Below are 25,911 nucleotides of genomic sequence, written 5' to 3' on the forward strand. Positions count from 1 at the left end.
TTCCGAGGAGCAAGCATCTTTTAATTTCATGGCTGCAGTCACCATCTGCAGTGATTTTGGAGCCCCAAAAAATAAAGTCTGTCACTGTTTCCACTGTTTCCCCATCTATTTGCCATGAAGTGATGGGGCCGGATGCTATGAACTTAGTTTTCTGAACTCTGCCCTTTCTGGAAAAGCCCCATTTCTGTTCACGGCAGGACTCCCTGCAGGGGAGGGATCGTGGTCCTTCTTGGGGTGACCCCAGCCTCTCCAGCACCAATTTCTTTGGATCCCTTGTGTTTCCCATGCAAAGGTCTCTAAAATTTGGTTCCCAACTTTTCAAGACTTTTATTTTGACCTTCTTGGCTCTATTTTCTGTCATCTCTCTGTAGTCTCTAAAATGATTTGCTTTATTGTTTATTCTTAAATATGTGTGATACCTTGAGCCATAGTTTCTTTTTGTAACTTAGTGTTTTGAAATATTTAGGATCACAGAAAGTTGGGTAGAAAGGGAAACAGGCAGTCCCTGCACTTTCTCCCATCATCCCCGAGGGGTCACGCCTCGCATAACCACGTGCCTTGTCAGAGCGTGAACGTGACTTTGCCACACTTGCAGAGCTTACTCAAGTTTCCCCAAGTGTGCATGCCCCTGTGTATGTGTACGTGCAGGCACATGTTTAGTTTTGTGCAGTTTCGTCGTTGTGTAGATTCGCGTAACCATCAGCGCCCTTCCACGCACTGTCATGCAGAATCACCCATCACCAGTGGCCTCCTGTGGCCCCTCCTTACAACCATGCCCGCCCCTGCCCCCACCCCTGACCCCTGGCAGCCACTCATCTGTCCTCCTCCATCTCGATAATTTTATTTCAAAAATGTTACATAGATGGAATCATACCACATGTACCTTTTTGAGAATGGCCTTTTCTGCTCAGCACAGTTCCCCCTGGAGCCCTTCCCTGTTGTTGCCCGCGCCGGTACTTGGTCGCGGAGTAGTCTCTGATGATATGGATGCATCACAGTTTGTGAACAATTTACCTTTTAAAGAACAGTGAGGATATTTTGACTTTTCCAAGAAGAGAAGCTGTGGACCTTCCTGTGCAGATTTTTGCATAAATTTAAGTTTTCATGTCTCTGGGATAATTGCCCAAGAGTACAGTCGCTGGGTCCTTTGGTTAAACACATTCTGTTCTGAAAGAAAGTGCCAAACTTTTCCAGAGTGACTGTACCATTTTTACACTACCACTAGCAATTTACAAGTGGTCTGTAGCTCATTAACATCTCAGACGTCCAGGCTTGCTTTGATATATTTGTCAATGGGAAAGGTTAAGATCAAATGCAGAATATTTTAGGAAGTAAAGTTTAGCTAATATGATCATTTCTTGGTAATTGTTATGTTAATATTCAGTTCCTTAGATGAACTCTCTAAGTATGCTCTTAAATGTTTGATTTCTTTATTTATCTTATACAGATACATATAAGTAGGTGAATGGCCACAAGCAAGGGGACACTCGGGGTCTAGAACCATCCACTGCATCATTAGACCTTGCAAGACTGAGCCTTAGATTTAAGTTTGGACATTTAGTTGCTCCCTATTGGTTTATCAGCTAAGTCTTCACATAGGTTGTGGTATCTGGTATTTATTTCTTTTTTTTTTTTAATAGGTGGTCTTCCCCTGAGTGGGACTGTCCCCCAAAGTAGTTCTAATCATTTCTGACTTCCTTCTGTAAAAATATAATTTTTATTAAAATAATGAAGAAAGTATATTAAGAGTGGCACATTCCCTGACTTAACTGGCCGAGTGACGTGGGGCAGACTGCTCCGTGGTACCCCAGCTCTCTCTGCAGAATTGGGAATAACAGCATCTCTGAGGGTTATGGGCCATACACACTTCAGGTCCTAGCTGCCAGTAAAGGTCCATGTTTTCCCTCGTCCCTGCCTTGTTACTTGACAGATGATTTAAATATAAGACGCGGAGGTGTGGCCCCCTGGGTGTGAATCCTTGGGTACCACCCTGATAGCTCCCTCACCCGTCTTCGAGCAACAGGAACTGCTTGGTCTGCCTCTGCCGCCCTTTCTCACAGTTGGTGCCTCACTGTCACCCTTCAGGTCAGCCGTCAGACCCTGGCCGGGTGCCCACCTCCAGCGCCGCGTCCAGGGCAGTGCCCGGGGCAGAGGAAGCGGCTGCAGACAACTTTTGCTCCTGGCGCCGTCACGTTGGCACATGTGGCTTTCTTTGTTTCCGTCACTCACTACTTTTGTTTCCAGTCAAAGCTGCAAAAGAAATGAATTTTTTTTTTTCCACCAAATAAATATGTGGAAAACCTTTGGGTTTTGGCCAGTGGGGAAAGAGGGGTGTTATTGTCTAAAAGGAAAATTCTTTTTTCATTTTGGTATAATTCATGTTAAAACATTATTTTTGTTAGAGAGTGGTTTAAAGCTGGTTTCTCTCTCAGGGCATAGTGGCTCAGATGTAAAAACATCTGACTGCAGTGCAGGAGACCCGGGTTCGATCCCAGGGTCAGGACGATCCCCTGGAGAAGGAAATGGCAACCCACTCCGGTACTCTTGCCTGGAGAATCCCATGGACAGAGGAGCCTGGTGGGCTGCAGTGCATGTGGTTGCAAAGAGTTGGACACAACTTAGCAACTAAACAACAATACAGTGGAATCAGCGAGCATTTGACATTTAATCTGTACACAAGACAGACATGTGAGCTGAATGACTGTGAAAAAGAATTAATTGAGAGTGTCAGTTAGCACACAGTCAAGACTGTCCTTATCCTGCCAAACTGATCTCCGAGGAGACCTTGCCAGGAAGAAAGGGTTTGTAACTTTCATAACTCACACCCAGCATGTGAATAAGGAAGTCATTTCCAACCCAGGCCCATAATGGAATCAGCTTGTTGATGTAGGAGATGGAGACCAGTCATCCAGGTGGACCCCACGCCCCACAGACAGATGGTATTAATCCCTAGTGTCACATTTATAGGGGAGCAGACTGTGCGGTCACTGTTTCTTTAACCTGACTGCACTAACCTAGTCAGAACTTTTATGTGTGTCTGGGACATCTGGAGAGATTACGCATCCACACCCAGCCAGCCTGAAAACTTGCTTTGTTGTGTTGAGAGCGATTTATCTTGAAAATGGGCAGGTTGCCCTAAAGCCAGGACAGGCTTGGTGCTGAAGCAGAAATCATCATGGCTGTATTAAAAGCCGTGGCTGGTGAGGCTGACACTGGGGTGCCGGTTAGTGGATAGGTGACCTCAACGGGGCTGGAGGATGTTTGCCCTGCAGACCTCTGCCTGCACACGAACCCTGTGAGTGGGTGGATCGGTGCGGAGGACAAGCTTATCAAAGTCTAGACCAGGGTCTGCCAGATACGTCAGATAAGAAAATAGGTTCTGAGAAGATCCCAGCAAGCATAAGTCCAGATCTATCACAGAAATGTCATTCATGGGTTTTAATTTGTGAGTCTGCTTTGACTCAGAATAGACAGGCGACTTCCCGGGTGGTCCATTGTCCACCTTCCAGTGCAGGAGATGTGGGTTCGATCCCTGGTCAGGGAACTAATAAGATCCCCTGGGGAAAGAAGTGGCAACCCAACCCCTCCAGTGTTCTTGCCTGGAGAATCCCATGGACAGAGGAGCCTGGTGGGCTGCAGTGCGTGGGGGCTGCAGAGTCAGACGTGACTGAGCAGCTAACACTCTGAAGAATAACCAGGTGCTCCTGAAACCCTTGCTCCTCAGTCAGGTGACAGGCATGTGCCCCCGAAAGAGCCAGTTGCTCATTTCAGACTGAGGAACATGCTGCTTGTAGCTGGAACAGTTCCGCTTTGATCCGGGCTTCCTCTGCCAGAAAGAGAATCGTGTGTTCTGTGTGTGGCAGGCACCCTCTGCAATTCCGCCTATAAATTGCCATCGAAACCACCCACTTCTGCTGCTGGCTCTGACGGTTCCCACCCTGGCCCTGCAACCCACGCATACCCACTGGAATCTGCGTGATGGTTACACCAGTGGTGGTGGCTTCTGTTCACGAGGTGCTTGTGGGGACTGAGCGCTGCCACACCTTTGTGGTCTTTTCTCTCAATTCCTAAACTGGCTTTGCCTGTTAGGGGAGGCATACGTGGTAAAACGCTCCCATTTCATAGAGGGAGAAGCTGAAGGCAGAGAAGGCCAAGGACTTGCCCGAGGTCACGCAGGGGATAAGGACACTCCTCTGATCCTCCAGGTGGCCCAGGCTTGTAGCCTTCACCTGGGCGAGGCTACAGGAGGAGCAGCGCCCAAGTCTCAGGGCTTGCATCTGACCTCCTCACCGACCCAGTTAGAGACTCAGTCCTTGCCGGGGCTCCCCACCCCAGTGAGTGCTTCTAGGAGCCTCACTAACGAAGAGGGGGCTTTTTCAGGGGACTTTCTCCCAGCAGAACCTTCGTCCCTTCTTTAGGCTTCACCCAGCACAGCGCACCGGGTGTGGGGAAGGGGCTGGAATAGCGGGGGTCCGACGCAGCTGGATGCTGGACCCAGGACCAGGCTGTCCCGCATCTTAGCACTGGGTTTTCTCCCCCAAATCCCACCTGTCTTCCTGAACCTGGCCCGCGATCCATGTCTGTACACACCTGCAACCCCATTCTCAGCCGGGTTTACATTCTCTGCATGGATAACTCGGAGATGGCCTCTAGGGGGCAGCATTGCCTCACTCCGGCTGCCTGGCCATCCCCTAGCTGCAGGCGAGGTTCTCTTAGAAGCAGACTCCGACTGCTGAGAACTTGGGTAGACTGCAGCTCCTCTCTCACTGTGGGGCAGAGGTTTATCTTTTTATTGTAAATTAGCAGCATGTACAGAAGTGCAGTTTTTCTCCCCTTAGGAAATATGTGGTAAAAAGTTTCACAGGTATCCTAAAGAGTCTTTTCTCATTCCTTTATTCAGAGGTTATTTTAGGCATCATAGGTACCACTTTGAAACCTTAAAAATAGACTTTGCCCGAATCATGTTGTATTATTATGATACGTCTCAGTTCATCATCAGCTGGCATCAGAAATTACCTCTCCCTGAGACTTTCTCCTCCAAAACGAATTTCCTGTAGGACCAGAGAGACGAATTCCAAAAGGGCAGAGGAATCTTTGGGCATTTCAATTGTGGATTTATGTGTAGCCTGTTCGTCTACCTCGGTTATTTTTCCCTTTTCAACTGTGTGAACCCAGGATGGACCCTGGTGGTCTACTCCACACCTGGGCCCTTCACTGGCCCCACAGCCAGCTGGGCAGTGTGCACCCTGCACCCTGGATGCGTGTCGAGAGGTCCAGGGTGTCGAGGGAATAAACTAGCTCTTTCCGCATTGCCCTCAATCTTTCCCAGCATCAGGGTCTTTTCCAGTGGGTCAGCTCTTCACATCAGGTGGCTAAAGTGTTGGAGTTTTTAGGGGTAAAAAGATTTAAATGTGGTGCAGTGTTAAATGTACCAGAATAAGTGGCCTATTTTGAACAACTGTTTGGAACTGGGGCATGTTTTGAAAAATATCCGTAGAAAGAACACTTTCAAAAACTGATTCTTATTATCAGAATTTTTCTTGTAAGAATAAAACTGTAATAGTGGCTAACATTGACTTATTTTGAAGAAATATATATCATCTTATTGAATCTTCTCAGTAACTCCCTGAGGTAGGCATTGTTATTTCCACATTCAATTTATGGATGAGAACTCCAACACATAGATCCAGGTTAAGTTGCCCAAGTCACACCCTGGGAAGTGTTAAGTCAGGACTGGAACTCACGACAATCTGGCTTCAGAGCCCACACTTGTAATTGTTATTCATTATTATGAGAAAAGTGTTTTTATAAATTATTTGTGGCTATAACACTTTTCTCGGAGAAGGCAATGGCAAGCCACTCCAGTACTCTTGCCTAGAAAATCCCATGGATGGAGGAGCCTGGTAGGCTGCAGTCTGTGGGGTCGCTAAGGGTCGGACACGACTGAGCAACTTCACTTTCACTTTTCACTTTCACACATTGGAGAAGGAAATGGCAACCCACTCCAGTGTTCTTGCCTGGAGAATCCCAGGGACGGGGGAGCCTGGTGGGCTTCCGTCTATGGGGTCACACAGAGTCGGACACGACTGAAGTGACTTGGCAGCAGCAGCATAACACTTTTCTGTTGAGATATAACGGACACATACTAGTTTCAGGTATACAGCATAATGATTTAATACTTGTATATATTGTGAAGTCATCACCTTCCCATAAAGGGTTTTTCATGGGAAATATTAAAGCAAATTAAGAGATTTCTTCTGGTCACAGTGCTTTCATCCTTCCTGTTATTTATAACTAAAGCAACCATGTTCATGAAAATTTAGAGGAAAAAAAAGAACTAGAGTATGTTATTCTTTATAGATGGTGCAGAAGGTCAGTCCATATTCGGTCTGTCGATGATCGGCGTTCTTCATGTTGAAATGCAGTATCAGTGTGAAGTGTGACCAGGTCTGGGGGTCTCCTTCCTGATACTCGACTGGTTTTGCTCCTGAGTTGCCACTGCTAATAGGTTTGCCCATGTGTGCAGGTTACTTCACCTAGGGGCCTCTGTTCTTTAATCTGTAAGATCATAGAGTTGGACCAGCCTCTCTCTGAAGTGCCTTTAATTAAAATCCTTGGATTGTATGAAATTTGGTATCTTACAAAAATGAGTAAATAATATGACACAAATTGACATTTTAAAATTTTTAGTAAAATAAATTCTTTAGGGCCCCAAGTACTTGCACTTCCCTTATTTTTAAACTTAATTGGCCTCTTTAAAGAGCCAACTGCCGGTGCTCTGTTTTCAACTAAATGCATGTTTGGCAACAAAAGAACTCTTACAAGGTTAGCTTGGACTTGCCTTCACTAGTCATTAGGGAATGGCTAATTAAAGCTGTAATGAGAAATCACACATTTCGAATGTGTCCAATTAAAAAGACCAACCACATCAGGTATCGGTGAGGGTGTGGCAGGACTGGAGGACTCGCATACTGCAGCAGGTAGATGTGAAATGAGCCACTTTGGAAAACAGTTTGGCCCACACCTACCATGTGATCCAGCCATTCTACGCCTGGACATGTAGCTGCAAGAAAGGGAGGTGCAGGTGCCTACAGAGGCTAAACGCCAGTGTGCCCCACACTGGAAACAGCCCAGATGTCGTCACCATCTGAGCCAGAAAGGTGTGTCATCGGCATAGAATGGAATACCGCTCAATAATGAAAAGGAAAGAACTGTTGATACACACAGTGGTATGGATAAAATCTCAAAATAACGATGCTGATGAAAGCCAGACCGAAAAAATGAGTACCTACAACATGATTCTGTGAATATAATTTCTTTTAGAAAATGGAAGCTAATCTGTAGTGGCAGAAAGCAGGCTGGTGGCTGTCCGGGAGGGGGAGCACAGAGGGAGGAGGGGTTCCTGAGGGCCTTGGGAAGATTCTCGGGGTCATGGAGCACCATTGTCGTAGTCGCATTGCTCTTTGCCCGGATCTGCATGTGTCAGAGCTCATCAACTCGTATAGAGTAAGTCCCCTACGTGCGAACCTCCAAGTTTGGAACTTTCAGAGATGCGTGTGTGCACTCCACCAGTGTGAGGCGAGAGTGACATTGCCGCTGGCCCTCCGTCTCCCACTGCGGACGACCCTTCGGCTCTGCCACCTCCCACCTCCTCTCCCTCCCCGGTCAGCGACTCTTCTCGCCTGATCACTCGATGCCAGCCCCTGTACCAGCTGTTGCACTGTTACCGCTGTCCCTTTCATGGCGGTGTACTGCAAGATTAAAAATGTGCTCTTTTTAAATTATCTGTGTGAAAAGTATTACAGACCTTTTACAGTACAGGACTGTATGGCCGGTTGTGTTAGTTCAGTACCTAGGCTACCTTTGTTGGACTTACGAACAAATTGGACGTACGAACGTGGTCTCAGAGCAGAACTCATTCATATGTAGCAAACTTCCTGTATTTTACTGCAAACTGCTGCAGTTTCTTGTGTGTCAGTGAGGCCTCAGTAAAGCTGTGGTGCTGTCTCTGCCAAGAGGCCTGCGTGGCAGGGCAGGGTAGGGGCAAGCCTCTCCCTGCCGCGCAGACAGCCATCTGTAAGGGACTCATAAGACATCTACCTGTAGCCACCCAGGTAGTGCTAGTGGTATAAAACCCGCCTGCCAGTTCAGGAGACATAAGAGACTCAGGTTCGATCCCTGGGTCGGGAAGATCCCCTGAAGGAGGGCACAGCAACCCACTCCAGTGTTCTTGCCTAGAGAACCCCATGGACAGAGGAGCCTGGTGGGCCACAGTCCTAAGGGGCAAAGAGTCGGACACGACTGAAGCGACTTAGCACAAGATGCCGGAGGTGACTGTTCCATCCCTGGGGAAGCAGGGAGCATTTTCTCTGCACGCAGAAACCACTTCCAAGCCACCAGGGCCCGCTCTGTTTAGTTAATTGTCTTTGCTGCTCACTGACCAAGGATTTGGAGGAGGCAGTAGCCTTCCTGGGAGCGGGCGAGATACTGTGTCCCCGCCAGGCTGGGAGCCACTCTTGTCCCGAGTTATCGTTACCTGCCTGGGTCCACGGATACCTTGTTGGTGGTCCTGGCCGTGACGGTGACCACATGTTCTCAGCCTGCACGCCTGTCGTGGGAGGACTGAGCTGTGGCCGGGTTTGCTGTGGCCATGGCTTGGGCTGGGAGCGGAAACCTGGCACAGTCGCGTCCGAATCTCCTGCCGGGTGTGGAGAAGGGTTGATTGCACCATGCTGGACGCTTCCTTCTTTTCTGAGGGATGTAAAGCCCCCCTGTCTGAACTGCAGCTTGATAATTGATCATGGATTGTAATGCTCTGGCTAAAATTAAAGCTGTCCATCTGCTAAGTAAGAGTCACAAGGCACATGGAAGGATGCCGGTACCATTTAGCAGAGTCTCCGGCCATCAGAGGGTCTTTCCATTTGCTCTTGCGCATGGTTGTGTTGGGAGGCACCAGCAGAGCCACTGCCCAGCCCCCGCCCTTCCTTTCTCTCCTTTCTGACAGTCCCCCCAGGCTCGCTGCCTGTTTGTTTTTTCACTTCGTGTCCTGCTCTGTGTTCCACCGGCCGGCAGTGTGGGGTGCCTCCCCCGCCGCCCGCCTCCCTCCCAGCTCCTTGGGAGCGGCTGCCCCTGGTCCCCTCCCCCGGGCCGCAGGGCAGGGCCCCTCATGCCACTGTCCCCGTAGCTGTGGACATGGCTGGAGGAGCTGCAGAAGGAGCTGCTGGACGACGTGTACGCCGAGTCCGTGGAGGCCGTGCAGGACCTCAGCAAGCGCTTCGGCCAGCAGCAGCAGACCACCCTGCAGGTGACCGTGAACGTCATCAAGGAAGGCGAGGACCTGATCCAGCAGCTGAGGTGGGCCGGCCCCATCCCTGCCCAACCTATCCCTTTCTCCCATCCCTGCCCCTGCCCCAGCCCCCTGTCCTTGTCTCCCATCCCTGCCCCAGCCCCCGTCCCTACCCCTCGTCCCTGTCTCCCATCCCTGCCCCCAGCCCCAGCCCCTCTGTCCCTACACCCCCGTCCCAGCCCCCTGTCTCCTATCCCTGCCCCTCTCCCAGTGCCCTGCCTCTACCCGCGCCCTACACCCGTCCCAGCTCCCCCATCCTAGCCCCTCTGTCTTTACCCTCCACCCCCGTCTCAGAACCCTGTCCCAGCCCCCCAGCGCTCTGAGGTCTGCGGGGGACTCTTCCCCCCTCTACTTTTTTGAACCATTTACTAGAACTGTCTGTCCAACTAGGTAGAGAATGAATAACATCCATGCAGAGGAGACTAAGATCACTCTGCTTTCTTTTTTTTCCTCCGTCGGTTTTCTTTCACTCTTTTTACGATTTTTCTCTTTATGGCATTGACTAATAAACTTCCCTGGTGTCTCAGACAGTAAGAATCTGTCTGCAGTACAAGAGACCTGGGTTTGATCCCTGGGTTGGGAAGATCCCCTAGAGGAGGAAATGGCAACCCACTCCAGTACTCTTGCCTGGAGAATCCCATGGACAGAGGAGTCTGGCAGGCTACAGTCCATGGGGTCTCAAAGAGTCGGACATGACTGAGCAACTAACACACACAAGAAACTTTCCCAGAATTCAGATCTTATTAATATTTGCTTTTAACATCTACCTATTACTGACTGAAATTTCTTTACAAACCAGATGAATTTAAACCTCCCAGGACTGCATCCTTGGGGCCCGGAGCACTGTATTTTTCCAGAGTGTGGTGGGCGTCCCTCCCCTGCAAGTCCAGGCTCAGGCAGGCCCAGCCTCTGGTGACACTCAGGTGCTGCTCGTGGGGGGAAAACAGGAGGCAGGCTGGGACTGGGCCACCTTTATGTGAACCCCCTGCTGTATCACTCAGGGTCAGCTTATCTAATGGTCACTAACGTCTTCCCGCGATGCTCGCTTTGCTGAGAGTCAGGCAGTCCTTCCATGATAAAGGCTCAGTGAGCTGCTTCACAGGGAAACGCTCACAGCCGACCTGGCGCTGCCCTTTGTAGTAAATTGTTATTGGTCATTCGCTCAGTTGTGTCAGACTCTTTGCGACCCCGTGGACTGCAGCACGCCAGGCCTCCCTGTCCTTCACCATCTCCTGGCGTTTGCTCAAATTCATGTCCATGGATGAGTTGGGGGCGCCATCCAGCCATCTCGTCCTCTGTAGCAAATAGGAATTCTTTCTTCTCCACTTAAGGAGGAAGGGGGCTGAAGATGCAGCTACCTGGGATGATTTGTGTGGTGGCTGGCCGCCTGCTTCTGAGAGGGGCTGTGAGGAGGAGGGGGAGGTGTTCCTCAGAGCGTCCTGGGCCCCTGGGAAGCCCGGGGTTGTTGGGAGCGAGGGGCGGCTTCTTTTTTGAGAGCTGCAGCCCCGCTTCCTGCCGCCTCCTTCCCCCGGCCCGGCCCCCCAGCCCCGAAAGGGAGAGAGCTTCCCTTCCAGTTCCTGTTTGCACCCCCGCCTCCTCGCAGGGACTCAGCCATCTCCAGCAACAAGACGCCGCACAACAGCTCCATCAGCCACATCGAGACGGTGCTGCAGCAGCTGGATGAGGCCCAGGCGCAGATGGAGGAGCTCTTCCAGGAACGCAAGATCAAGCTGGAGCTCTTCCTGCAGCTGCGCATCTTCGAGCGGGACGCCATCGACGTGAGTGTCCCGCGGGCCCCGCCCCCGTCCAGCCACGCCCTTGCCCTCTCCCGCTAGGTCCAGGCCCCACCCCGACCACGCCCTCCTCTGTCCAGGCCCCGCCCCGGCCACGCCCTCCTCTGTCCAGGCCCCGCCCCGGCCAGGCCCCTCCCTCGCCCACTGCCCCCCTTTCCGTCTGCACCAGGAGGACGAAGAGGGACAGAGTGGCCCCCACCCCAGCTCGGCCCCCAGATGGGGGGCTCGGCCCTGGGGGAGGCAGGTGGGCAGCGGGCAGACACCACACAGCAGGAGAGCAAAGCGAGCGAGCTGTGAGGGTGGAACCCAGGCAGGGCGTCTGCAGACAGGGCTACCTTGTGTCCTCGGCTGTTCACCCTGGACCGGGCCCCCGCACAGCCGTCCCCTCGTTCTGGAGGCAGAGGCTCAGGGCAGCGATGGTCCTCCTCCCCATCCTGCCCTCTTCCATTCCCTCCGAGACTGAGTGCTCTCTGAACCTGCAGTAATGGTGTTCTATGTCCCAGGAAACACCCCACCCACCCCTGCCCCGTGCCACCTTTTTTTCCCCCACAGAAATGTTCTTAAGTTGCCTGTAATTGTTACGTAAAAATCGACTATTACACCTTATATGTGACTAGGAGAAAGAAGGACAGGTTTCTTTTCTTTATCAGAAAGAAGGTGTTTCTTAACTTTCTGCCAGGCAAGACTTTATGTCTTTGAACTTGATGAAGTTCAAGCAGAAGTCAGTATCGCTGGGTGGCGCTGCATCTCTGTTTGGAACAGGATGAAAGGAACCAGGAGTCCCTGGTGAGGCTAGCTTCCTGGAGCCCGAGGGCTTCCTGAGCTGCTGGCAGGGGCCTACCTGCTGCCTCTTCAGGCACCTCCAGGCATCCCAGGTGGCCCGTTCTTGCCGGCCAGAGTCTGCAGAGTGTGCTCTCTTGTCACTTGACCTGTGTTTAGAACAGAGCCTTGAGAACGGGGGGGCCCAGACCCCACGACCTGCAGAAGACAGAGGGGTACAGGGCTCTCAGCTGAGCAGACCCTCTGCCTGAAGTGGTCCTGAGTCCCTCAGCCCAGCCCCAGGGGGCAGTTTGGTATGTGGGCCTCTCATGGGGCCTTTCGTGGCTGCTTGTCTAAACTTCTGTCAGCCTTTTTATTACATTAAAAAAGGCCTTCTTAACTGTTAACCGGTGATGACCAGGAGTTAAACTCTGCCCATGTTGCCTGGTCAAACCTGCTCAAGGACTTTGGTCTTGACTTTCCTATCCACATGAACCACGGAGAGAAGAGACACAGTGGTCTCAACTCATCGCCTCCAGTCATGGCCATGGTCAGGGTGCAGCACAGGGGGTCTTTGGGTCAGGGAGCAACATTGGGGGGTGTCAGGGTCAGGGAGCAGTGTTAGGGGACAGCCAGGGTCAGGGAGCAGCATTGGGGGGTGACAGGGTCAGGGAGCAGCATTGGGGGTCTCAGGGTCAGGGAGCAGCATTGGGGGTAGCATCAGGGAGCAGTGTCAGGGGACAACCAGGGTCAGGGAGCAGCACTGGGGGTCTTGGGGTCAGGGAGGAGCATTGGGGGGGTCTCGGGGTCAGGGATCAGTGTTAGGGGACAGTCAGGGTCAGAGAGCAGCATTGGGGGGTCTCAGGGTCAGGAAGCAGCACTGGGGGGGGTCTCAGGGTCAGGGAGCAGTGCTACATGAACAGAAGAGCCAGCGGAGCTGCCCTCCTCTCTCACCTCCATTTCTCAGAAATTACTCCTGTAAACTTAGCTGCTTATTAAATAGTTTCAATCAGGGAATACAAAGAAGCCATCAGAAGCACTATTTGAAGTATTCCTTCTGGAACATTTTGATATTTGAAAAATAAAAAAAAGTTGGCTTTGTTTGTGTTAATGCTGCTGCAAAAGGGAAAATTTTATTTTGATTGTGTTTCTACTTTCATGAAACTCCTGTTTTAAAATGTAGTTGTTTAGTCGCTCAGTCATGTCCGATTCTTTGTGACCCCATGGACTGCAGCATGGCCAGACTTCCCTGTCCTTCACCATCTCCTGGAGCTTGCTCAGACTCATGTTCATTGAGTTGGTGATGCCATCCAACCATCTCATCCTCTTTTGCCCCCTTCTCCTCCTGCCTTCAGTCTTTCCCAGCCTCAGGGTCTTATCTAATGAGTCAACTCTTAGCATCAGGTGGCCAAAGTACTGGAGCTTCAGCATCAGTCTTTCCACTGAATATTCGGAATTGATTTCCTTTAATATTGACTGATTTGATCTCCTTGCAGTCCAAGGGACTCTCAAGATTCTTCTCCAACACCACATTTCAAAAGCATCAATTCTTCAGCGCTCAGCCTTCTATGGTCCAACTCTCATATCCATACATGACTGCTGGAAAAACCATAGCTTTAACTATATGGACCTTTGTTGGTAAAGTAATTTCTCTGCTTTTTAATATGCTGTCTAGATTTGTCTTTTCTTCCAACAAGCAAGCATCTTTTAATTTCATGGCTGGAGTCACCATCTGCAGTGATTTGGGAACCCAAGAAAATAAAGTCTGTCACTGTTTGCGTTGTTTACACATCCATTTGCCATGAAGTGATGGGACCAGGTGCCTTGATCTTAGTTTTTTGAATGTTGAGTATTAAGCCAGCATTTTCACTCTCCTCTTTCACCTTCATCAAGAGGCTCTTTAGTTCCTCTTCGCTTTCTGCCGTAAGGGTGGTGTCATCTGCATATCTGAGGTTATTGATATTTCTCCCTGCAGTCTTGATTCCAGCTTGTGCTTGCTTCATCCAGCCCAACATTTTGCATGATGTACTCTGCATGTAAGTTAAATAAGCAGGGTGACAATATACAGCCTTGATGTTCTCCTTTCCCAATTTGGAACCAGTCTGTTGTTCCATGTCCAGTTTTAACTGTTGCTTCTTGACCTGCATACAGATTTCTCAGGAGGCAGGTCAGGTGGTCTGGTATTCCCATCCCTTGAAGAATTTTCCACAATTTGTTGTGATCCACACAGTCAAAGGGTTTAGCATAGTCAGTGAAGCAGAAGTAGATATTTTTCTGGAATTCTCTTGGTTTTTCTGTGAACCAGTGGATATTGGCAATTTGATCTGTGGTTCCTCTGCCTTTTCTAAATCCAGCTTGTACATCTGGAAGTTCTTGGTTCATGAATTGTTGAAGCCTAGCATGGAGGATTTTGAGCATTATTTTGCTAACGTGTGAGATGAGTGCAACTATATGATAGTTTGAACTTTCTTTGGCATTGCCCTTCTTTGGGATTGGAATGAAAACTGACCTTTTCTGGTCCTGTGGCCACTGCTGAGTTTTCTAAATTTGCTGGCATATTGAGTGCAGCACTTTAAGAGCCTCATCTTTTAGGATTTGAAATAGCTCACCTGGAATTCCATCACCAGCACTAATTTTGTTCATAGTGGATCAGGAACCAAAAACCTAAAATGTAGATCAGGAACCAAAAGCATGCATTCCCCACCCCCCCCCCCCATAGCCACAGAGTTCTGCACGGCCTCAAACAAAGCCAGCATGCTCAGCCAGGGATAACTTTTCCTAAGCTGAGAAATTAAGCCTACAGTTCAATCACAGACCAACTAAAAGAAAGTCTAAAAGCTTTTAAAATAGCTGAGAGCCTTCTGTTTCTCTAGAGCAGTCCTGAAAATGTGAAAACCTGAGCACGTTTGGCTTTGCTGGGATTTCCTCTCTTGTCTGGGAAAATGCCCTATCTGACTGCCCATAGGAGGCATGGCATGATCTCATGGTAGAAATTCATGGTACCTGGTCAGTGTTTAAAAATCCCCTGTATCGCTTGTATTTCAATTGAAATAACCTTTCCATCTCTGAAAAGTGAAGCAGGGTTTCCTGTAGCTTAGAATATTGGGATTTCATCCTCCAGATAGCCCAAATAAAATCTGCTCCATGGATATGAAAAGAACAGCCAAAGCCTTATGCTAGCATCCTGTGACAGTTACAGAAAACAGTCATAGCTGTCTGTATATTTAGAAAGAAAAAGACTGTCTAAAAATTCAGGGATACATTAAAAAAAAATGGTATCTGAGTTATTTCTTCAAAGAATCCTATACAAAAAAGCCTTGCACTTTCTTGAGCTTTGTGTTTGCCACAGGTTTATTTTCTTGACTTGCATGGTGATTAACAAGCCGTAATGACAAACGTGGGGACAGGATTTTTCCTGATGCTCCTTGATCCTGGCCGTCGCCAGGGTTTCCTTGTGCTCAGTGAGTGTTTTTGAATCCTGCTGCTTTTAGCACATTGATCTTTGTTTATTGTCCATTTCTTGAGTGTTTTCTGAGCCTGACGTTGTCTGCATGAGGCACTGCGGCTGAGTCTGTAACTCATCACCACACCTAATTCTTCTCCCTCAGGGTCAGAAAGCAAACAAACACGAAGAAAGAAAATTCCCCTTAGAATAGAGATCAAGGTTAAAGTTATGGTAGTTTTTTTCCTTTTAAAAAGTATTTTCCTTGTGACTTCTCGGGTTTATGTCTAACTTGGCATTGTTTAAAATTATTAATTTGCAAGTGGATATAATTATAAATGAATTAACTTATAAATGAATATATTAATGTGACGGACACAGATATTATGCAGACCCAGTAATAAAAGAAGAAATCAGGGAGATTTGGGCAATAGGAATTTGGAGAAGCCTTAAGATTTTTGTTCTTTCCCATCTCACAGCTGGATTCTGTGTAAACTCTCACATTCTCAAATTCATTTCACTACAGCTCCTATGGATGAAAGAAATTAGGATCCATGGGAAATGTAGAGATAATATTCATTCACAAGAAAGTTTTTTTTTTTTTTATTTCTAAAAAAGAATTTTATTAAAAAAGCACAAATGCAAAGAAATGAACAGAGGAAAATGTATGCGTCGAACCTGGACTGGTCACTTATGATAATATACATGCTACAATTCCATTCTCCCCAATCATTCCACCTTCACCCTCTCCCACAGAGTCCCAAAGACTGTTCTAAATGCCTATGTCTCTTTTGCAATCTCTTATACAGGGTTCAGGTTACCATTTTTCTAAATTCCATATATATGCGTTAATATACAGTATTGATGTTCTTCTTTCTGGCTTACTTCACTCTGTATAATTGGCTCCAGTTTCATCCACCTCATTAAAACTGATTCAAATGCATTCTTTTTGATGGCTGAGAAATACTCCATTATGTATATGTACCAGAGCTTTCTTATCCATTCATCTGCAGATGGACATCTAGGTTGCTTCCATGTCCTGGCTATTATAAACAGTGCTGCAATGAACATTGGAGTACATGTGTCTCTTTCAATTCTGGTTTCCTCGGTATGTATGCCCAGGAGTGCGATCGCTGGATCATATGGCAGTTCTATTTCCAGTTTTCTGAGGAATCTCCACACTGTTCTCCATAGTGGCTGTACTAGTTTGCATTCCCACCAACAGTGTAAGAGGGTTCCCTTCTCTCCACACCCTCTCCAGCACTTACCGCATGTAGACTTTTGGATAGCAGCCATTCTGACTGGTGTGAAATGGTATCTCATTGTGGTTTTGATTTGCATTTCTCTGATGATGAGGGATGTTGAGCATTTTTTCATGTGTTTATTAGCCATCTTTATGTCTTCTTTGGAGAAATGTCTGTTTAGTTCTTTGGCCCATTTTTTGATTGGGTCACTTAGTTTTCTGGAATTAAGCTGCAGGAGCTGCTTGTATATTTTGGAGATTAATCCTTTATCAGTTGCTTCATTTGCTATTATTTTCTCCCATTCTGAAGGCTGTCTTCTCACCTTGCTTAGAGTTACCTTTGCTGTGCAGAAGCTTTTGATTTTAATTAGCTCCCATTTGTTTATTTTTGCTTTTATTTCCAATATTCTGGGAGGTGGGTCTTGGAGGATCCTGCTGTGATTTATGTCGGAGAGTGTTTTGCCTATGTTCTCCTCTAGGAGTTTTATAGTTTCTGGTCTTACATTTAGATCTTTAATCCATTTTGAGTTTATTTTGGTGTATGGTGTTAGGAAGTGTTCTAGTTTCATTCTTTTACAAGTGGCTGACCAGTTTTCCCAGCACCACTTGTTAAAGAGACTGTCTTTTCTCCATTTTATATTCTTGCCTCCTTTGTCGAAGATAAGGTGTCCATAGGAGTGTGGGTTTATCTCTGGGCTTTCTATTTTGTTCCATTGATCTATATTTCTGTCTTTATGCCAGTACCATACTGTCTTGATGACTGTGGCTTTGTAATAGAGCCTGAAGTCCAGCAGGTTAATTCCCCCAGTTCCATTCTTCTTCCTCAAGATTGCTTTGGCTGTTCGAGGTTTTTTGTATTTCCATACAAATTGTGAGATTATTTGTTCTAGTTCTGTGAAAAATATTGTTGGTAGCTTGATAGGGATTGCATTGAATGTATAAATTACTTTGGGTAGTATACTCATTTTTACAATATTTATTCTTCCAATCCATGAACACGGTATATTTCTCCATCTATTAGTGTCCTCTTTGATTACTTTCACTAGTGTTTTATAGTTTTCTATGTACAAGTCTTTTGTTTCCTTAGGTAGATATATTCCTAAGTATTTAATTGTTTTCATTGCAACAGTGAATGGAATAGTTTCCTTAATTTCTCTTTCTATTTTCTCATTATTAGTGTATAGGAATGCAAGGGATTTCTGTGTGTTGATTTTATATCCTGCAACTTTGCTGTAATCATTGATTAGCTCTAGTAGTTTTCTGGTAGAGTCTTTAGGGTTTTCTGTGTAGAGGATCATGTCATCAGCGAACAGTGAAAGCTTTACTTCTTCTTTTCCAATTTGTATTCCTTTTATGTCTTTTTCTGCTCTGATTGCTGTGGCCAAAACTTCCAGAACTATGTTGAATAGTAGTGGTGAGAGTGGGCACCCTTGTCTTGTTCCTGACTTTAGGGGAAATGCTTTCAGTTTTTCACCATTGAGGATAATGTTTGCTGTGGGTTTGTCATATATAGCTTTTATTATGTTGAGGTATGTCCCTTCAATTCCCACTTTCTGGAGGGTTTTTATCAAAAATGGATGTTGAATTTTGTCGAAGGCTTTCTCTGCATCTATTGAGATAATCATATGATTTTTATTTTTCAGTTTGTTAATGTGGTGTATTACGTTGATTGATTTGCGGATATTGAAGAATCCTTGCATTCCTGGGATAAAGCCCACTTGGTCATGATGTATGATCTTCTTAATGTGTTGTTGGATTCTGATTGCTAGAATTTTGTTAAGGATTTTTGCATCTATGTTCATCCTCTTTTCTGGATTTTATAATTTTGGTCATTAATTTTAAAAAGTATATCATGTAAGTTTTCAGACCTACATAAAAGTAGCAGAAATAGTACAGTGACTTTCCACGTGCCTGTCCGCTAGGTTCGATGAATTTGCCTGTCTTACCAAGTATCCGCCTTTTGATACTATTGTGCTGTGGTGTTTTAGAGGGAACTCTACCAGCTGGTAGCATTTCACTCCTAAAGACTTTGTAAGTGCCTCTAAAAAGTAGGCCATTTTCTTACATAACCACATCCCAAGCACCATGCCAATTTAAGAGTGTTTCTTTGTTACCTGCTAACGCTCAGCCTCTGTTCAGATTTCTATGAGTGCTGCAGAGAGGAGGCACGTGGGGTCTGCTCCTGCATTTGTGGTTAATGTTTTCATCTGGAAGTGTCTCTCTCTGCCCTTCGCTTTATTCCTGTGTGATGACTCATTGAAGTAACAAGTATCAAAAGAACCAAGTCCCACATTTTGCCCTTTTTCACGTGATTTCTGCAAGGCTGATTGACTGTGTTTCTGTACTTGGCACTGTCTGTAACCTTACAAGGTGGATGGTGGTGGTAGTTTAGTCACGGAAATCGTGTCTGACTCTTGCAACCCCATGGACTGTGTTGCCCACCAGGTTCCTCTGCCCATGGGATTTCCTGGGCAAGAATACTAGAGTGGGTTGCCATTTCTTTCTCCAAAGAAGGTAGATGGAAAGACCCAATCAGATTCGGGTTCCTTTTGGTTCCCAAAGCTCCACAGCTGACCCCACTTGACTCTTCCACAAGGAGGCTTGTGTCCTGTCTGGTCCCCCTTCTTCAGAGATGCTGTGGGTAGTCTGCAATCCCAGGAGGTGCCCCATCAGCCTCTCTCTGATAGTCCACTAGGTACTGATGACCTTGACCTGAATAGGTGTTTTACTAGGATTTTTTGTTAGAAAGAAGTTTTCTAACTTTATTATTTCTACAACTTAATAGCTAGGTTTAACCATAAAGAGGAACTTTGCTTCATCATTTTGTGCTTGATTAATTATTTTTCTCCTTTAAGAACTAATTTTGAGGATAAAGCTTGATTCCTTTTAATCAGAACCAAAGAGCTTTTCATTCACTTTTTGGATTTCAGCTCTTCTAACGTCACTGGGAAATAACGGGCTTCTTTATAGTCAGTGTATTTGATTCAGTTGTGGTCACTTTTTTAAGGCCTAGCTGTCCTGTCTTTGGCCAATAGGAGCCCCATCCACTGGTTTCTGTGTCCTTCTGACGCAGTCTCATCCAGCTCTTCCTCTCTGACTTGGCCCTGAGAGGTGTCACAGCAGGCTTTCATTCTTCACGTCTTGGTCCTAAGCAGATAATTTCCCCTGTCAGATCATCTCAGACCTGGAGTCTTGGAACGATGAGCTTTCTCAGCAAATGAACGACTTCGACACGGAGGACCTCACGATCGCGGAGCAGCGCCTGCAGCACCACGCGGACAAGGCCCTGACCATGAACAACCTGACCTTCGACGTCATCCACCAAGGGCAGGACCTGCTGCAGTACGTCAACGAGGTGCAGGCCTCCGGTGAGCAGCGTGGCCTGCCCCGCGCCGGCCGGGGGCTCCTCTCAGGGTGATGGCTCTGCGGGCTGCTCACCCTGGGATTCAGGTGTTAAACCTGCTCTCTGAATGGAAACATGTGCTTGCTTTCACCCACGTGAAAGTGAATGTGTTAGTCCTTCAGTCGTGTCCGACTCTTTGCGACCCTATGGACTGTAGCCCTCCAGGCTTCTGTCCATGGGGATTCTCCCGGCAAGAATACTGGAGTGGGTAGCCTTTCCCTTCTCCAGGGGATCTTCCCAACCCAGGGACTGAACCCCAGTCTCCTACGTAGCAGGCAGTTTCTTTACCATCTGAGCCACCAGGGAAGCCCTCACCCATATGATATGGTCACATTTAACATTATGACTAGTGTACTTCTGGCTGGATGGCATCACCGACTCGATGGACATGAGTTTGAGTGAACTCCAGGATTTGGTGATGGACAGGGAGGCCTGGCGTGCTGTGATTCGTGGGGTCGCAAAGAGTCGGACACGACTGAGCGACTGAACTGAACTGAACTAAGTGTACTTCCCCCTAATATTCTTTCATGTTATTTCAAGTGGCCTGAAGTTTCGTTTTACAAATGATTTATTGTTGTATCTCCATGAATGAAAAGTAAACCCCAAGAAAATATTTTCATGTCCTTTGATATTTTTTTGCTTAGTTTACATTTTACCAGCAGATGTCACTGTAGGCTCAAAACCATGGCGGGGACTGTAGTGTTAGAAATTTAGCAGCAACTGCATAATGCATTAGGCCTGTTACACAAGTCAGATTCAGTGCTTTCTCATGAGTTGAACAGGTGTGCGGTGGATAACAAAAACAAGCCAGCGTTCGCTCATTTATAAAGGCCTTCTCACTGTGACCAGATATCAGTATAGGAGGAAAAGCAGATAGATAGGCAATGAGTTTGGTTTGGTTGTGCTTAGTCGCTCAGTTGTGTCCAACTCTGAGACCCCATGGACTGTGCCCACCAGGCTCCTCTGTCCGTGGGATTCTCCAGGCAAGAATACTGGTGTGGGTTGCCATGCCCTCCTGCGGGGAATCTTCCCAACTCAGGTCTCCTGCATTGGTTTGATTAGCTGAACCTTAAATTTGGCTTTGGACCCCATCAAACTCACCCTCTGAGACACACTCGTGTGCTCGGAGGTGCACGTAAACCCCCTCTGCTGGCTTCAACCTTCCCAGTCACGGCTTGGCTCCTGGAGGGTAGGTAGGTCAGGTTCCAGATGCAGCGTGCACATCACGCACCCATTAAGAACAGGTTGAAGTGCTCGTTGGACTCAGGGCATCCCTTCAACATCCACAGGTGTGGAGCTGCTTTGCGACAGAGATGTGGACATGGCCACGCGGGTCCAGGACTTGCTGGAGTTTCTGCACGAGAAGCAGCAGGAACTGGATCTCGCGGCCGAGCAGCACCGGAAGCACCTGGAGCAGTGTGTGCAGCTGCGCCACCTGCAGGCCGAAGTCAAGCAGGTAAACGAACAGCCCGAGGTTCGAGCCAGACCCACAGGGCCCCGCGAGTGCCCTCCCGGTGACTCGGATGTGCGAGCGCTGGGAAAGGTTGGCCCTGATCAGAACACGGCCGTCCTGACGTCAGGGTAGAGCACACCCCCTGACGCAGCTGCAGCTAGCTGAAAACAGTGCCCGGGCAGCCGCGCACTTATCCCTCCAGCAGAAAAGCCTTCGCCACCCGGCAGGTCGATCACTTGCGAGTCACCTCCCCTTCGCTTGTTTTGTCATTGGTAACCTCTTGCCTGAAACTCTGAATGTAGTGCTTCCTGGGCTGAATAAATATATGATTTTTTTTCCCTCCCCAAATAAGCTATTATCAATCTGCCCCAGACCACAGGCTGTGTATGGCTGGGGTCGTCTTGTTTTGTCAGATCTCTATACAGCCACCTCCCGGATAGCATGGCAGAATAAAAATGGACATCTGGAACAGATTGCGTTCAGCTCGGTGCCCGTGGGATTCTGTGCCTGTGTATATTAAGTGTGTCCGTGACATTTCACCTCAAGAGCCAGGGAAACCATGGAACTATGGATTCCCGGGATTCTGGTAGACGCACAGAAAACACGTGTTAAGTTTGATCAGAGGGGACTTAATGGTTGCCAAATGGCTGCCAAACGGCTGTTGTAGCTGCAGCCATCACCTCCACGTTCCAGGCATCAGGAAGGAGAAAGCATAACAAGAAAGAAGCAGCACCTGGATCAGTAAAGAAAAGTGTTCCCCAAATGCTCCAAAAGCTCCTGCTTTGATCTTGATGGCTGAAATTACGTCACACCTGTAGCAAGCTGTCATGGTTGCTGAGAAGTGGCTTTATCTCAAGCTCTTTTCCACAAGTTGGGATTTTTCTGAATAAAAGAGATGAGGAAATTAGGTACTGGGTATGTAACCAACAATTTCTGCCATAAGTGACTGTCCAGATTGACCTTCCACACTCCCTGTGGCTTCCACAGTCAGAACTGACTTCTGGTTCCGTGATGCTGAGTCTGGGGGTGTGGTCCTGATTTTCGGTAGACAGCGGAGTTCATCCTTTGGTTCCTGTGCCGCCTCCGCACTGACAGTAACGTGGAGGATACAATAGTGAGATCAGGGAGCTTATCGAGCAGTTTGGTTATTCTGCTTGTTCCTCGGGCCTTAGAGGAGTGAAAGATACGTGTACTTTTTATTACCAGGAAATTATTTGCAGTAGTAGGTTTTCTGCTGTGTAATTCTCAATCTGTTTTGACCCATGGACTAAGGATCAGTCCTCTGGATGCTCGACCTTTTTCAGTTCTCACTTGAAACTAAATACAACGGAATTAATTTTACTTTTATTTTTTTAAAGTTAAGGTTTTATATATATGTGTGTGTGTGTGTGTGTGTAAAATTTTATTTTTTTGTTTTTTGGTTGTGCTGGTTCTTCCCTGCTGCCTGGGCTTTTCTCTAGTTGTGGCGAGTAGAGGCTACTCTCTAGCTGCGGTGTACAGGCTTCTCATTGCAGTGGCTTGTCTCGTTGTGGAGCACAGGCTGTCAGACATGCTGGCTTCAGTAGCTGCGGCCCCCAGGCTCTAGAGCACAGGCTCAGTCATTGCAGTGCATGGACTTAGTTGCTCCAAGGCTTGTGGGATCTTCCCAGACCAGGGATAGAACCCATGTGTCTCCTACACTGGCAGGCAGATTCTTTACCCCTGAGCCACCAGGGAGGCCCCAGAATTAATTTCAGAATGCAGCACTTAACGCTCAGATCGCACTTAAGGAAAGCAGGCAGTTGCCAGTAGGGTCACAAGGAAGTCAGTGCTCTGTAGCTGACAGGAGCCGTTTGACCACCCAGCTCTCGGGCCACGTCACCGTTGCATTGTGTCCGGACCTCCCGGGAGGGGCTGCTCCTGGGAGTTCCCTGTGTTATGTTCCAGGTGCTGGGCTGGATCCGCAACGGAGAGTCCATGCTGAATGCCGGACTCATCACGGCCAGCTCATTGCAGGAGGCGGAACAGCTGCAGAGGGAGCATGAGCAGTTCCAGCACGCCATCGAGGTAGGGACCCAGGAGCCCTCGGGGCCCGGCCCCTCCATCCTCAGGGCCAGCCTGTTAGGTCCCCTCCCGCGGCCCCAACCCTGGGAGCCACGAGGGGCACCGTGGAACCCAGGACGGCCACGCCTGCAAACCTGCAGTTAGTGCATCACAGGAGGAGGTAGTCCAGCAAGTGCTGGACGTGTCCATGCCGCCAGGGCGACCTCACTACAAGGGTCCTGGAGGCCAAGGGGTGGCTCTTGCTGACCCCCTGCTGTCCCGTGGTTGGAAGGCCCCTGACAGGAACACCTCGGCACCAGGGCGCCCAAGCTGGGGTCTCAGCTGAGGTTTTGTCCAGTTTGCTGGTCTCAGAGGCACAGCCTGCTGCTGTGTAACCAGCCTTGACAGAGCAGGGCGTGCATTGGGGGCGGGTTATTTTCATAGATCCATTGTTATTTTCATAAACGCAATGAATTTTCATAGATCCATCGTTTGGCGTGGACCTCAGAGAGCACAGTTGGTTCATTCTTGGCTTTTTTTAACCGTGTCTCTCTTTCTCTTTTTTTTTTTTAATCAATAGTTCTTGAAAACCTGACGAGTACAAAAGATAAGGTGCAAGTGAAATAAAGAGTGTTCACTTAGGCCACCCTTTCTCCACTCGTTCATTTGCCTCTGGCTGCTCTTATGAGAAGGATCAATAGGCACAATACACTCGGAACATTTCAGCAGCTTTTTTTTTTAGAATATTGCCCACTAAGGGTTTTTCCTGATGTTTCTCAAAAGTTGAAAACCCAGCAGCCGTGACCCATGCTGGAAAATTCTTAAGGCATGTATTTCATCCTTCACTGGGTAAACACTAACAGTTGTGGGTTGGCGTAAGGACTTCCTTTCACTAACCTGTCTGCCGTTTTTCCGAGTGTCCTAATGAAGTCGTGTTAACTGAAGTTGTTGTTTCCATGAAAGCAAGCAGAACTACAGAAGCCGCAACCTTCCCCGTGAGTGTGTGGCATGACCCCCCCAACTGAAGAGTCTCCCCCTCTCCCCTCCCCCTTAGAAGACACACCAGAGCGCCCTGCAGGTTCAACAGAAAGCTGAGGCCATGCTGCAGGCCAATCACTACGACATGGACATGATCCGGGACTGCGCCGAGAAGGTTGCCTCGCACTGGCAGCAGCTCATGCTCAAGATGGAAGACCGGCTGAAGCTGGTGAATGCGTCCGTGGCCTTCTACAAGACCTCGGAGCAGGTGGGGGCCTCTGCCCACGCGTCCCCAGGCCCGACTCCCTTAGGCGACTCAGTCCCTGCCTGGCCAGGCATTCCTGGACCAGTCAAGTCCCAGCGTAGCAGCCCCATAGATTTAGGATTATTCTTGCTTATTAGGATTATTATTCCTTAGGTGTCAAGGAATAACAGGTAGGAAAGGATCTGAGAAGGGACGTCCCTTTCCCTCTCATTTAAATACACATCCTGAAGCGGGGCAGAGAGAGAAAGGGAGATCCCTTTTCACCTGTCCCTGGTCTGAAAAGCCCGCGTGCGTCCCCACGTCTGGGGATGGCCTTGGTGTGCGGGCCAGGACTGGTCGTCCCTCCCGTCCCCTGCCAGGAGGCCCCACTGAGCCGGCCTCTGTCCCGCCGCAGGTCTGCAGTGTCCTGGAGAGCCTGGAGCAGGAGTACAAGAGGGAAGAGGACTGGTGCGGAGGGGCCGACAAGCTGGGCCCCAACTCCGAAACGGACCACGTCACCCCCATGATCAGCAAGCACCTCGAACAGAAGGAGGCGTTCCTGAAGGTATGGAGCTGGCCTTCTGGGTGCTGATCCCTCGCGCAGGGAGTTCGTAGACCCAGGAGGGTCCACCTGAGCCTGGGGAGTGTCTGGATGCCTTCGTCCCCACACGCCCCCAGTGTCGGGAGTGATGGGGTGATCCTGCTACCCTGGTGGCTCAGACAGTAAAAGTTTGGCCTGTGATATAGGAGACTTGGGTTCGCTCCCTGGGTCGGGAAGATCCCCTGGAGAAGGGAATGGCTACCCACATCAGTATTCTTGCCTGGAGAATCCCATGAACAGAGGAGCTGACAGGCTACAGTCCATGGGTTCATGAAAGTCAGACATGGCTGAGTGACTGTCACTTTTCCTTTTTGCAGCAGCAGCAAGTTAACTGAGCAGAGATCTTGAAGTCTTTTTTTAGTTGTGATTTATACTCTCCTTCTAGTTTTCACAGAGAAAGAGCTAGACAGAAATCTGTGTGTATGAAGAATGGGTAGAAGTCCCAATTCCAAGTGATTCTGAACAGACATGCAGAAGTTGATTTGCTGAAACAAAAATGCTTAGAGCTCAGAATAATCTTCCTTTGGAAATTCAGCCTTCTTAGGAACAGAGACCATCTCGGAACACGTGTGAGCCCAGTGTAGAGTGGACACAGAGCAGGAACACCCCTTGGGGTCACAGGACCAG

The 25,911-nt window shown here is 48.4% G+C and overlaps 1 protein-coding gene across 4 annotated transcripts in view; it reads left to right on the top strand.

Moving 5' to 3' along the window:
* TRIO (trio Rho guanine nucleotide exchange factor) overlaps positions 1 to 25,911 on the top strand; it is a 362,249-nt gene that overhangs the window by 202,195 nt on the left and 134,143 nt on the right. For all 4 annotated transcript variants that reach the window (XM_055422254.2, XM_055422251.2, XM_055422253.2 and 1 more), the window contains exons 12-18: positions 9,185 to 9,354; positions 10,950 to 11,124; positions 19,756 to 19,951; positions 21,276 to 21,442; positions 23,366 to 23,485; positions 24,516 to 24,707; positions 25,099 to 25,248. In XM_055422254.2, coding sequence (XP_055278229.2) covers positions 9,185 to 9,354; positions 10,950 to 11,124; positions 19,756 to 19,951; positions 21,276 to 21,442; positions 23,366 to 23,485; positions 24,516 to 24,707; positions 25,099 to 25,248 — 1,170 coding nt within the window. The remainder of the gene's footprint in view (positions 1 to 9,184; positions 9,355 to 10,949; positions 11,125 to 19,755; positions 19,952 to 21,275; positions 21,443 to 23,365; positions 23,486 to 24,515; positions 24,708 to 25,098; positions 25,249 to 25,911) is intronic.

Source organism: Moschus berezovskii, chromosome 18 (assembly GCF_049115385.1).
Source record: "Moschus berezovskii isolate FMDL1 chromosome 18, NW_MosBer_1.0, whole genome shotgun sequence".
Lineage (NCBI taxonomy): Eukaryota > Metazoa > Chordata > Mammalia > Artiodactyla > Moschidae > Moschus > Moschus berezovskii.